At 35.6% G+C, this 13091-nt stretch overlaps 1 protein-coding gene across 4 annotated transcripts in view; it reads right to left on the bottom strand.

The window, feature by feature from the left end:
- LOC106053302 (protein PRRC2C-like) overlaps positions 1–13091 on the bottom strand; it is a 34663-nt gene that overhangs the window by 3111 nt on the left and 18461 nt on the right. Inside the window, exons 23-39 of one of the 4 annotated variants that reach the window (XM_056041564.1) lie at positions 11302–12686; positions 11002–11209; positions 10340–10918; positions 10141–10247; positions 8876–9054; positions 8504–8777; positions 7931–8304; positions 7347–7415; positions 7102–7248; positions 6661–6911; positions 6196–6574; positions 5929–6099; positions 5486–5831; positions 5188–5389; positions 5007–5100; positions 4218–4526; positions 2999–3527 (exon numbers count right to left, since the gene is read on the bottom strand). In XM_056041564.1, coding sequence (XP_055897539.1) covers positions 2999–3527; positions 4218–4526; positions 5007–5100; positions 5188–5389; positions 5486–5831; positions 5929–6099; positions 6196–6574; positions 6661–6911; positions 7102–7248; positions 7347–7415; positions 7931–8304; positions 8504–8777; positions 8876–9054; positions 10141–10247; positions 10340–10918; positions 11002–11209; positions 11302–12686 — 5603 coding nt within the window. The remainder of the gene's footprint in view (positions 1–2998; positions 3528–4217; positions 4527–5006; positions 5101–5187; positions 5390–5485; positions 5832–5928; positions 6100–6195; positions 6575–6660; positions 6912–7101; positions 7249–7346; positions 7416–7930; positions 8305–8503; positions 8778–8875; positions 9055–10140; positions 10248–10339; positions 10919–11001; positions 11210–11301; positions 12687–13091) is intronic. The other 3 variants (XM_056041566.1, XM_056041567.1, XM_056041568.1) reach the window with 3 other exon arrangements.

Below are 13091 nucleotides of genomic sequence, written 5' to 3'. Positions count from 1 at the left end.
ATTTACAATAAAACCCCCTATTCAATATAAGAGTATCCATACATCAGTCAACAGATTCTATGAGCGTAGCCAAGAAGGGTTCTTATGTTTAAAACCCCCCTCCATCAGGGTTTAGAGCTGAAAACTACCTCTTCTATGTAAAAAAAAAAAAGGCAAATACACTGAAAATTCTATGAGCGTAATTAAAGTGGTTTTGAGTTAAAAACCATCTTCAGCAGCATTTGCAAATTACACAGTCAAAAATCTATGAGCGTAGTCAAAGGGGTTTGAGTTAAAACCCCCTTTCTGCAGGGTTTGATACCAAAAAATATAAATTTTAGAGCTGAAAACTACCTCTTCAATATAAAGAAAAGCAAATTACACACTAAAAATTATATGAGCGTAGCCAAGCCAAGGGGGGTTTTGAGTTTAAACTCCTCTCCCCCAGAGGGCTTTTCTTTAAAGTTTAAAACCCCTCCTGATGGTTTTGAGGTTGAAAACCTCTCTCTTCTAAAGCAAACTACAGTCACAAAATTCTATGAGCGTATCTAAGGGTGTTTTGAATTAAAAAAACACAGATTTTTTAGTTTAAAACCCCCCAAAAATGATTTTCAACTTAAAATCCAAAGCAAACTACAGTCACCTACTTCCAAGAGCGTAGCCAAGAGAGGTTACAAATTTCTACCAGTGACTGGGCTCCATAATTATAAAGTGCAGTGAATAGTCATCTGCCAAAATTGAAAAAGACTAAATGTGGCTCATCAAAGATGGCTAAGACGAATTTTAAGAGTCAGTTATAGAGATCGGGTCTCAAAACAAAATAATCCTATTTCGAACTAGGAGTCGACCCCTTAGTAAGATTGTGACAGAGCGTCGCAGGTTTGCAGGATATGTTCTCTGACAAAATGAATTACTCATAATAAGAGTTGCGATGACATGGAGGCCATATGAGAAAAGCGCAAAAAGGGACATCCTAGTACAACTTGGTGCCACATTTCATGTAGGTCCTCAGAGCAGTGGGAAGAGGCTTCAGACATTGCCATATTTTTGTGAAGCAGCTTGCCGCCCAATGCGCCAACGACGCTGGAGGATCTAAGTCAGTAAGAATAGCACATAAGGTTTTTGAAATAAAACTTTATAATAGCAGGATAATGCACTGTAGATACCTCAGAATATGCATTTTGTTGGCTTTCAATACTGGAAATAGTGCTGGAGGAGCTCAGAGCACTCAGACCCCCTTTGATGGCAATGGCGAGGAGTCTACAATTTTCCCACTAACTCCAGGAAGAACCTATTCTAGGGTACAATAAACGTCTTCCGAAAGAATGAAGGGTCAGAATGTAATAAAGATTAATTATACACACACACACATGGGGGAGAGCGAGAGGAATCACCCCCCCCCCCCCCCCCCCATCCTGGCTACACCCATGACGCCATGAATTATTAATAAGCTATGACGCCATGAATTATTAATAAACTAATCTATTGATATAATAGTATTCACATCTATCTCAAACTAACTTTGAACCTAATTTGGAAATCCCTAATACTTTAAAGAACAATAGGACTAATTCCTAATTCATAGCCTCAATTACATTCAAAGAATTGAATATTGTTAGTTACTTCATACTTTATTTTTTGGTGTATTTTTTAATTGCCCTTATGAATGACTCCTCAATGTTTTGATTTGTGAGTATGACCAGTGTGTAATTTGAGTATTGAGGTCAAATAACCCCTAACTTTTAATAGGAAGCTATGTTATTGACTTAAGTACTACTTGGGCTAATATTATGTGTTGGTAGTTGATAACCATCTTTCCACTTTTAAAGAGTAAGTTTGATTTTTTGGGATCAATTTTGGTTATTTTTTATTGTTTAAAATTATGGACATTTGTGTAAAGCATTGAAGTCCTATTCAACTGTTATTTATTCAAGTATACATTTTTGCAGTGTTTTTTAAATATTGATTACTACTAGATCTATAATTAATTATCATTACTATGTTATATACATTACATTTATTTTATTTTCGATATGATGTAAATCAGTGATGCCCAACCTAATTCGGCCCGCGGGCCTTTATAATTTCCTACACTCGTCTCGCGGGCCACATGAACGAAAAGTTATAAAATGAAATTGTTCTGAAACTATTTTGGTAGAAACCTGTGGATTCGATACTTAATTAATAGGTTATTTGACAATTATTATTTTTTTTACGCATCAGAGTCTATCATTATCTCTCTACTTAATGTGAGCAACACCGACTCATTTTGTGGTCTCTTTTTGATAAATATTTCCATGGATCCTCCAATATCTAAGCATAGTTTAACAATTTTTTATTCGTGGCTCACACCAAGAATGCCACCATATTAATTTTTTAATGCCGTTTTTATATTGTTGTTTTATCAACCACACTTCTTCATAAAATAAATATGTTGGCTTATTATCATGTTCATAAACACACAAATGTTAAATATCATGATACCAATCCATCAGATTCTTCATAAAATAAATATGTTGGCTTATTATCATGTTCATAAACACACAAATGTTAAATATCTTGATACCAATCCATCAGATTCTTCATAAAATAAATATATTGGCTTATTATCATGTTCATAAACACACAAATGTTAAATATCATGATACCAATCCATCAGATTCTTCATAAAATAAATATATTGGCTTATTATCATGTTCATAAACACACAAATGTTAAATATCATGGTACCAATCTATCAGAGAAAAAGTGAGAGCCCAAGCGTAGGTAAAGATACATTTTTTCAACTTTTTTTTTGTTTGGAAGGTAGATTTCTACACTTAGTGCCGACGTCGCAGGCCGGATATGGCCCGCGGGCCGTAGTTTGAGCATCACTGATATAAATAGTTATGTTCGTAAAAACACTGATGGGCATTAGTTAATACAATAACTAGTTTCTATGTTCCTGACAGTAAGCAAACATTTTTTAAAAATTAAAATCCTAATTTTTATCATTTATGTAAAATAAAACTAAAATTACCTGATGAAGGTGGTTGATTTGTTGGTTGACTTGGTGGAGTCTGTTGAGCTGGAACAAATGTTTGTGATGAACTATTACTAGCGCCTCCATATTTTACTGGTGGAAAATTTGGAGCATTAGGATTTAAATACCTAGATGATGTTGAACTTCTACCAGTGGAAGTTGTAGACTGAGGAGGAGGTGGTGGTGGAGGAGGTGGTCCAGCCATAGCTAGAGTCTGGGTGCCAATGCGTGGACCATTGTTATTCGCTAATTCCATGGTGGTGTGAGCAGAACTGTTAGAGCTAGAGCTCTTACCACTCAGACCATGAGCAGAGCTGTTCAAGCTTTGAGAGCCTGTAGCCATGATCATATTGTTGTTGGCATGACTGTTAATGTTGACATTAGTATGGTGACTGTTTAGGTGAGAAAGGCCAGTGGCATTTGATCCAAACTGTTTGTTGGATAAAATTTGTCCTTGAGTGTAAGTGGGTACCACATTACTCATGTACGTATTACTCAGTTGACTGCTATGAGGCGGAGATTTCATCTGAAAATGTATTTAAATATTTTAAAATATCTTAATTTAGCTAGAAAAAGAGTCAAAAAATATTTGTACTAAAAGCCCCAATCAAATGATTTTATAATAATTGTGCTTTTTTCCCCACTAAATGATTATAAATTTATTCATTTCCTTCACTTATCTATCAATCAACCAACCATATTGTATAACAATATGATTAACAATTAAAAAATGACAGGCAATGCAGGGCATTATTGGAAACAATTTTCTATTATCTATAAAATCATGAGCATTGTATAGAGAAAAAAATCACCAAGACTTAGTAGATCTGATATCTATGATACTTTTACTGAAATAGTTATGCCATTCAATTTTATATTGGACCCCCCCCCCCCTCAATATTTTATACTCTTTTGTTTATTTTGTTTTTAAAGGCAAGAACCCCCCACCCACCCCCCTTTTTTTTTACTTCCTCAAACATACTTTAAATAAAATATATTGAGAAACAGATTTTTATAATGGCAAGATAGGCACTAGATAGAGCTTGAAGAAAAAAAAAAAAAAAGGAAGGAAGGAAGTATATTTTGTTCTATTTAACATTTGTACTTACGTAGTTTAAAGTGTGTCAACACTTAAATAAATAAGAATACTTTTTGTCTTAAAATGTGAAATAATTAGCTCAATACCTATATTAATTGTTATGCTAATTATATCTACCTGAGTTGCTCGTGACACAATATGTTGTTGGGCTGGTTGAGTATGGGTAATATGCTGAGAAGGCTGAGACAGGTGTGCTTGTTGACTAACCATGCTACCAAATATTGACCCTTTGGAGCCAGTTAATTGATGCTGTTGGGATTGTGGTTGGGCCATACTGTGACCTAAGGTTTGAATATTCAATGCTGTAGGGCCAGCAGGGCCTTGATCCAATGAAGCAGGCTGTATTGCTAATCCCAACCCATGAGGCTGATTACCAAAAGCTTGCATTGAAAACTGATGTGCAGCTGATGGTTGTTGAATGGGAGCCTGATAAACAGAAATAATAATGTGTTTATAATCATTCAATTATTTTTTTTTTTTTGCTTTCAATAAAACACACACACACATTAGAACATAGAGAGGACTTTAGATGTAAATGATGAAGCTTATGAATGACGTAAAACATATTCATTAAACAAACATTCTTGCTTAAATCTAGCATGTGCAGAGCCCTAAAATTTTGGGCAAAACTAACTTAAGGGCTAGGAAGTACCAGTGAATATGACAAGCAGCCAGCACAGCTCAAAGAGAGTACACTGACCTATGGCTAATGGTTTAACCATATAATGGCAAAAATGAAATTGTTTTCACAATTCCCAACTTACAAGCCACTAATTCCTATGATAACCATGAAGTGATTGCAGCCCTTCAATTAAATAACTTCAGAAATAACAATCGGAGTTATTGGCCAGTTTTATTTCGTTCCTACTACTAAAGCTATTTGTAAAAAAATAAAACTATATTTACCCCAACCTGAATAGCTGAACTTGGTTGCTGTGTAGGATAAAAACTAGCAGTTGGAGCTTGTTGAAAGAAAGAAGAGGTTGGCTGCACTTGTGTCCTACACAAATAAAGACAATATTAGTACAATATTCCTGCTTGAGTTATTAACAAAAATAGGTTTCTTAATATCTTTATTGAACTTTACCTTGTCTGTACAAGTTGTGATCCAATTAGTGAGTTACTTAAATTCTGACTCGGCTGAAACAACTGCCCAAGTTGAGGATTAGGGTCATAATAGTACAGCTGTTGTGATGGAGTCCCACTTAAAGATGAACCAGTTATTCCACCACCATAAGAAATTTGATTTTGTCCAATAGCTTTACACATAGGCTCAGCAAATTGAAAATCTATTTTAAAAAATAATAATGCATTAGTTTTATTTGTTTAAATTAAAATTATAATACAATGATTATGCTAAGTAGGCTAAGCTCACTAACACATACCAGTGCTAAAAACTGATGAAGGTGCCGGAGCATGTGATGCTGTTGGCGCCTTGATATTTGTTGACATCAAAGCAGATGTAGAAGATGATACCATAATAGTGCTTTGTTGTGCAGGAGGAGGAGGAGCTGTACCTGCAGCTGCTTGGCCAAATCCATGAGTGCGCTGTGTAAAACCCAGCTGAGAAGCTGACAAATACTCCTGTTGAGTGGGTGTTGTAGGAACAAATAAACTGGCCTGATTGTAAGTCTGCTGTGCTGCTAATTGGCCAGGAGCTTGGGGCTGTGGTCCAATAGAAGCTGGTGGCTGAGCTTGAGATAAGCTATAGCCATAACTAGCTTGGTGGTACTGTGGTAAAGATTAAATACAATTAAATCAATATACTGACTTTTATCCTTACCAATTACTATGACTGAAGCATACTATATATATATACAAAACTTACTCGATCTTGAGTCACATACTGAGATCCTAATTGAAAAGTAGGGTATCCATGGCCCGTGAGCATCATTGGAGGACTGGCAACAGTAGGTATTGCTCCAGTGAGTCCAGACGATAGAACAGACATTGATAAAGCATCATTGCCAAGGCCCATTTGTAGCTGTTGAGGACGCACCTTAAAAGATTACACATTTTAAATTATAACTTATGTAGAAAACTATATTACTAATAATGCTTTTTGTATTATATAAGAAAAATATTTTCAACATACTTTGCAAACATTTGTAGGTTCAATAGACATGCTTTTATTATCATGTGTAAGCATTATTCCAGACTGAGTCATATCTACATCTGTCATCATCACAGTTTCTTGAGGATGAAGGTGCTGAATAACTGGTGAAAGTCTAGGTGCAGGAGGAACAGATACCACTGAACTAGAACCACTTTTTGGTGTTTCTTCTAGCTGTGACTCATTGATTCCCCCAACACTCACACTAACAACATTGTTCCCAACATCATGACTAAAATTTGTAAACACTGAGCTGGATGTGGAAGTCCCACTAACATTGTTTGCATTAGTGTTGCTGCCTGACATATTTGATTGAATGTTATCACTGCTAACTGCAGAACTACTTGTAGCCAGACTTGTCCTGTAAAATAAAAATAAAGAATTTATTAGTTTAATTAAATTTAATCTTAGGTTTAATGGATTAAAACATTTTTTAAAAGTACATACTTGTGTTCGAATACTGGAGGATCCCAGAAATTTTTAACAGAGGCTATTTTTGAACTAAGATCCTCAGTAGCAGGTGATGTAGGTGACACCATTGTAGGTGAATTGGTAACAGGTGCAGAGAGATTCATTTTGTCTTTATGAATAGCAGGCTCATTTTTTTCAGCCACAATTGGCTGTTCTGGTATTGTCACCAGTGGGTTAGCCAGATTTTCATCATAGTGAAAGTCCAATTGAAGATTGGATTCATCACCCTTCAGAATATATATAAAAAAAAAAAAAAAGAACTGATTATCCAGTTATACATATCTATTACTATTCTAGTATTCTAAGGCTTCCTTTACAACCATCAGTCAAGTGGGTGATGAGGTAGTCATCAAAAGGTTTTCAGTTTAAAAAATGCATCATCTGGTTGTGTACAATCTTTAAATTAACCAAACACACCTTTCCAAAAACAGAGTCCTTGAAACTAGGAGGCATCTGTATTGGTTCTGGTTTTGTACTAGTCATTTCTTTACTTGTCATTTCAATTTTTTTAACCATTTTCACACTTGCTTCAGCCTTCACAACAGTTTTTTCACTTTTACTAGTCTGAAAAAAAAAAAAAAAAAGGCTAAAAGAATGACAATTTCTTAAAACTTTTAACCATTAAATAAAAAAAATATTAAAGCTGCAAAATTTGTACACACCTTAGGAGGACATTGAGACTTTGGTAATTCAATACTTTGCAGAACATCAATAGGTAGAGCATCACTTTTCTGTAAAAAACAAAAAAATATACATATCAATAAATGAAAGCTTTTAATTTTACTTATAAAGCAAAGCAATATGAAATAATGTGGAGTAAAGAATAATTTAAACATTCATACACAACACACAATTTTTTTTTTTTTTTACTACACAACAGCCATGGCAAATAACTTGTTAATTTCTACTAAAATGCAAATAAATGGATACAAAAATTAGATTGAGCTTATTTTTTTTTCAAGCGACTTAGATCATGCACTAAAATATAGAACAATTATCACATCCAGTGCAAATAAAGGATAATAAAAAAAAATATAAGCACGAGGACACTTGTGCAGTCATCTAAACTTATGAATTGACAGAAAAAATTATCCTAGTAAGTGAAATCATTATTCAACAATTATTTTAAACAAAAAAACTAACTTGCCAGGATGCTTACAAAAAAAATGTAAAAGTTGGAAGCTTAGAGAAAACAAGACTTAAAACCAAAACAGCTAATAGTGAGGGAACAGGTTCGCTCATATACCTTGAGCACTGGGACTGTGGAGGGGTCCACACTTGAAGAGTGTGGGATGGTAGTGGAAGTGATGAGCTTGTTATCAGCACTGGGAGAACTCCGAGTGGATGAGGCTGCTGAGTTGGGCTGGTCACTTACATCTATCCCGCTGTCATGCTGATCCCCTCTGTCCCCTTTCACGTCCACTGCACTAACATGCTGAACAGAGATGGAAGTGAGGGCTACTTGCTGAGATTGAGAACCAACTGGCCCCACAGAAGCAGCAAAATTTATTGGCTTGGACCAGGCACTAATCGGAGGTGCTGGTGCAGGGGTCATAGACAATGGTACAATCATATTGGCTATGCTTGTCTTACTGTTCACAATCAAAGTGCCTTGTAAGTCTGAAAATGTTAAGAAACTGTAAGAAACTAATATATAGCAGCCTATATTTAATAAAAAGCATATTTGAAATCTTAATACATCATACTAAACAAAACTATAACATATTAATGTTGACCAAATTTAATTTAATTATTAAAATAAAACATAACCCAATGTAAAAAAAACAAAATGCAAAAATTCACAAAAGCTTAGACTGACCTGTAGTATCATCAACAGTTGTGCTGCTAGAAGAAGTTGCCACAGCTGTATTATTGTTTAGTCCAGCTGCAGTTAAATCTAAGCCTGCCATTAAAGATGGAATATTGTTAGCCAGCTCATTATCCCATAGTTCAATTTTAGGCATAACATTTTTGGTTTTCTCCTTTTCTTTTTCTCTCTGCTCCTTTTGCTTAGCTAAGCGAGGTGGAAGTTTACTGCCTTTAATACTTGTCCTACCAGTCTTTGGACTTAATCCTTTAGGGCGAGCAACAACCTTAAATGGGAAGAAAGGATTTGTTTAATTAAGACATTACTAATTTAATAACAATGTTGCTTGGCTTTTCATCCAATAATTAAACTTTAAAGAATTACTTTATTTTGATGTTCACGTTTTTTCAAAGCTTCTTTTTCGGTCTTTTTTTGTTCAGCTTCTAATTTTTGTTTATTTTTCAGTGTTCTCTTGGAAGTCACTTCTTGAAAGCCTTCATTTTCTAGTAAAAAATCAGGATCTTCTATAGTAACTGCTTGAAGGTCATCAACCACAACAACACCTACAAATGGATAGATATAATGTCAAATACAGAAACGTCTTTTTGACTTTAAATTATGTTTTTAAAAAATCTGACACTGTCAACTGGTAACGGGGCCAAAGAGCACAAAATCTCTATAGCACAGAGCCAGTTTTTTTTTCTCTTTCTGTTGCTATCTTTGCATCCAAACTTAAGTTACTAGAATGCACAAATGTCTTCACAGATTATCCCAGCTAGCACAAGTTCATCTCCATGAGGTGCCACAAAAAAATATTTTTTTTAAACAATTTTAAGCCTTTTCTTTTTTTTTATTTCTGTTGACATTTTAATTAGTTATTTCCTTTTCTCAGAGCAGTGTTTAGTTGAGAAAGGTTTAAATAAGAATATATCTTTAAATGTTATCTCATTTTTTAAATAAAAACATGAAATCTGCATTATGATGCCATCTTGCTTGTTGTGTCAAAAAACAATTCCATTTACAAAAGTAAATTCATATTAACATTATTATATTATAGTAGAATTTATAATACAATGATATTTTTATATTATTTTAAATACAATGCTATGAAAATTCTGTTAAAATTACAGAAACGTTTTTAAAATATACTTACCAAAAGATTTAAAAAAACAAAATACAATAAAAAAAAATTGATTAAAATCATGATATGAAAAAAAAAGGGTAAAACATTGAAAATTTATGTAAGTGGTAGGTTTTTCTGTTGATATTGTAAATAAAGTTAAAAAAATATTGCCTTATAAATGTAAATTTTCTCACTTTGTTGTTACAAGCAAATATAATATTTATAAAAACATAACATTTCAAAAATTAATTTAAAAATAAATATCAAAGTAAGACAAAAAGAATGTACATTATTTAGTTTTGAAAGATTGTGTCATCTGGTATTTTAAATGTTAAAATGTCAAAACACCAATGTCAACTGGTAACGGGGCCAAAGAGCACAAAAGTCTCTGTAGCACAGAGCCAGTTTTTTTTCTATCCCTGTTGCTATCATTACATCCTAACTCTTAAGATGCTGGAATGCACAAATGTCTTCACAGGTATCTCCAAAGCATTTTATTACAAATATAATTAAATTCTATGATTACCTGCTATATTGTTTATATCAATATTTGCTAGAGCATCCTTCCTATCTTTTTCTGCTTTCATTGATTTAGAGACCTCATTATATTCAGTTTTTTTACCCACTTGTTTTCTGTTGAAAAAACAACATAAGAATGCCTTTCAATCTCATATTAGGTCACATTAGCCTAGATTTATTTTGAACATCTATGAACAACTACTTACTTCATCTGCATATTATTGATAGCATTGTTAATAGCTGTTGGGTCAGCTGGAGTTACTCCATCCATCCTGTACACAACATTTTCTTTGTGATTGACTGTGCTTACAACTGATGGTTTACTTTTAGGGGTAGTCCCATTCGCCGCCGATTTTGTCGGCGGCGCAGCTCCGTTTTTTTGGTTCTGTTTGTTGTCTTTATTTGAAGAATTGCGGCGCTCTACACTGTTGCGAGAGTCCTGGTTGTTCATGCGCCGGTTATTAGGCCGGTCGCTGAACGGCCGCGGATTAGAGAGGCTCTTTTTCAAAGAGTTCTCTTTCTTTTCCCGGGACTCTCGCGAATCGTTTTTTGGCTCACTGCTTTCTGATGCTGTCTCCCATTCTTCTCCTTCATTTGATGCCTGTTTGGTCAACACAGGCTTTTTAGTCACAGAACTAGCTGCTACATTAGGGCCTCTACCTCTAGAGGACCTGGGACGTCCTCCACTACCTCTATCTGATCCCCTACCCCTTCCTTCAGATGTCAAAGCACCTCCTCTTCGGAATCTTGGTGGCGGAGGATTTCTATTATCCTTTCTTCCTTCTCTGGAGGAAAAAAAAAAAAATCTTTAATAAAAGTGGTCACTGATAATCAAACCGGCTTCACGTTTATTTTGGATACTACTAACCTGTAACCACCACCTTCAAGGCCAATGTCTCTGCTGCCACCACCACCACCACCACTTCTCTCCATGTTTTGAGACCTGCCTCCATAACGACCACTTGGACCATTCATGTTTTGATCACCATTAGCACCTCTGTTATAACCTTGACCATTGCCGCCACGACCAGATGCAGAAGTGTAGCGACCGCCACCACGATTACCACGGGAACCACCTATAAAATTTAATACACAACTTGTATTCCAAATTGTTTCAAGCTGCCAAAAGATACAACTAAAGGTATTGACCAAAAGAAAAAAAACTTACCCCTTCCTCTTCTAGATGGCTCTCCTCTAGGAATGAATTGACCATTTATATCATCTTGTCGCAGGTCTGAATACTCTCTTTTTTCTCTGTATCTGTCTTTATCTCTATCTCTTTTATCTTTATGCTCTCCATCAGGACCTTCATTTCGTCCAGGATCATCACCACGTTGCCGATCTCTATCATTACGACGACCGCCATCTCTAGTATCTTGTCGCCTACGGTTATCTTCTCTGCGATTATTACCGTCATGACGTTTTTCACGCCCATCAACCTGAACAGAGTTTTGTAAAGTTCCGGTTAATTTTTCTTGGCCTATTTCTCTTGAGTCTCGTCGTTGCCAAACATCAGTTTTGACAGCTTTATCATCTTTTTGATCTTTTGAACTTAAGTCAGAAGGCCATTCTGTTTTAGGTGGATCAGGGAGAAGTGGTGAATTTTTATTATTCCATACATTAGCAATAGGTGGTTGAACACCTTGAGGTGCCTTGTTTTCATTATTCCATGGATTCTTCGCATCACGGATGTCTCTGTTTTGTTTATTCTCACGATTTGGTTCAGGTCCCCTTTGGACAAGCTGACGATTTTCTTCTGTATTTCTCTGCACTTGAGACCTTGTTTCATCATTTGCTCTGTCATCTCTCTGCCCTTGACGAACATCATCTTTCCCTCGAGATTTGACATCCTCGTTTCCTCTTTGTCCATGTATGCGTATATCATCAGAACCCCTAATTCTATTATCCTCCGAGCCCCTTCTAGCTTGTGGTCGATTGTCATCTGCAGCTCTAGTAGTTTGCTGACTGGTGTCCTTCAATTCACGTCTTTCATCCTCCTTATCTTGCCTATCATGACTGATGCTGTCATTGAAAGCACTGCCCTCATCAGCAGATACATCACTTAAATCATCAGCAGGCCCATGCCTGCGTCTTTGTGGTTTATTATAATCTTCCCTTTCATTTCCTTCACTGTCATCAGATTTATGAAAAGACTTGATTGGCCTGTTTTGATCCATGCGTCTGTTTGGTCCACCAATTCTGTCATAACTTCCAGAATAATAATCTTTACCCCTTCCACGTGGATTATAACTTCCACGCACAGAGTTTCGTCCACGCCCTCTAGAACCACCTCTTCCTCTAACAAACTCTCTTCCACCTCTGCCTGGAGTGCTTCGAGGTCGATCTGTTTTATCATTGTATCTGTCATGATCTCTGTCTCTTCTGTCTCTATCATCAACATGCCTGTCTCTTCTATCTTGATCATCCTCTCGTTTCTTTTTTAAAGGGGGCCTGTTACTAAACGGACTATCCACTCGCTCCTCAAAAGGTTTTTCATCTTCATCATCTTTGGCATAAGAATTCTCCTCTGGTTTATCTGGCTCTTTGGCTTTTCTGAAGAAAGAAAAAATCAATAGAAGCTACCTTAGCAGACATGCCTACAGTCCCGCATTATGCGGAACCGTCCCGCAAAAGCATCAAAAAAGCTCACATGTTCCGCCGTTCCGCATTCACGATTTTTTGTTCCGCCAAGTCTGAATTCCGACACAAAAAAAAAAAAAATCGCCGATTTTTCATTATTTATTAATAATGCGAAATGAAAATACTGAATGCAAAATAAAATATATCTAGGTCTGTGTTTATTGTTTACATTTCATCTCCTCCCGGACCCGGTGTGTCCTAAATTTCTAAATTTACGAAGATATGGTTGAGCTAGATCTAGACATAGATCTACTATCATCTACATCTAGATCTAGTACTCTAGGTCTAGATCTATTCTTAGAATCTAGTAAGTGCTAA

The sequence above is a fragment of the Biomphalaria glabrata genome, chromosome 9 (genome assembly GCF_947242115.1).
Source record: "Biomphalaria glabrata chromosome 9, xgBioGlab47.1, whole genome shotgun sequence".
Lineage (NCBI taxonomy): Eukaryota > Metazoa > Mollusca > Gastropoda > Planorbidae > Biomphalaria > Biomphalaria glabrata.
This window is presented reverse-complemented; position numbering and strand designations above follow the sequence as displayed.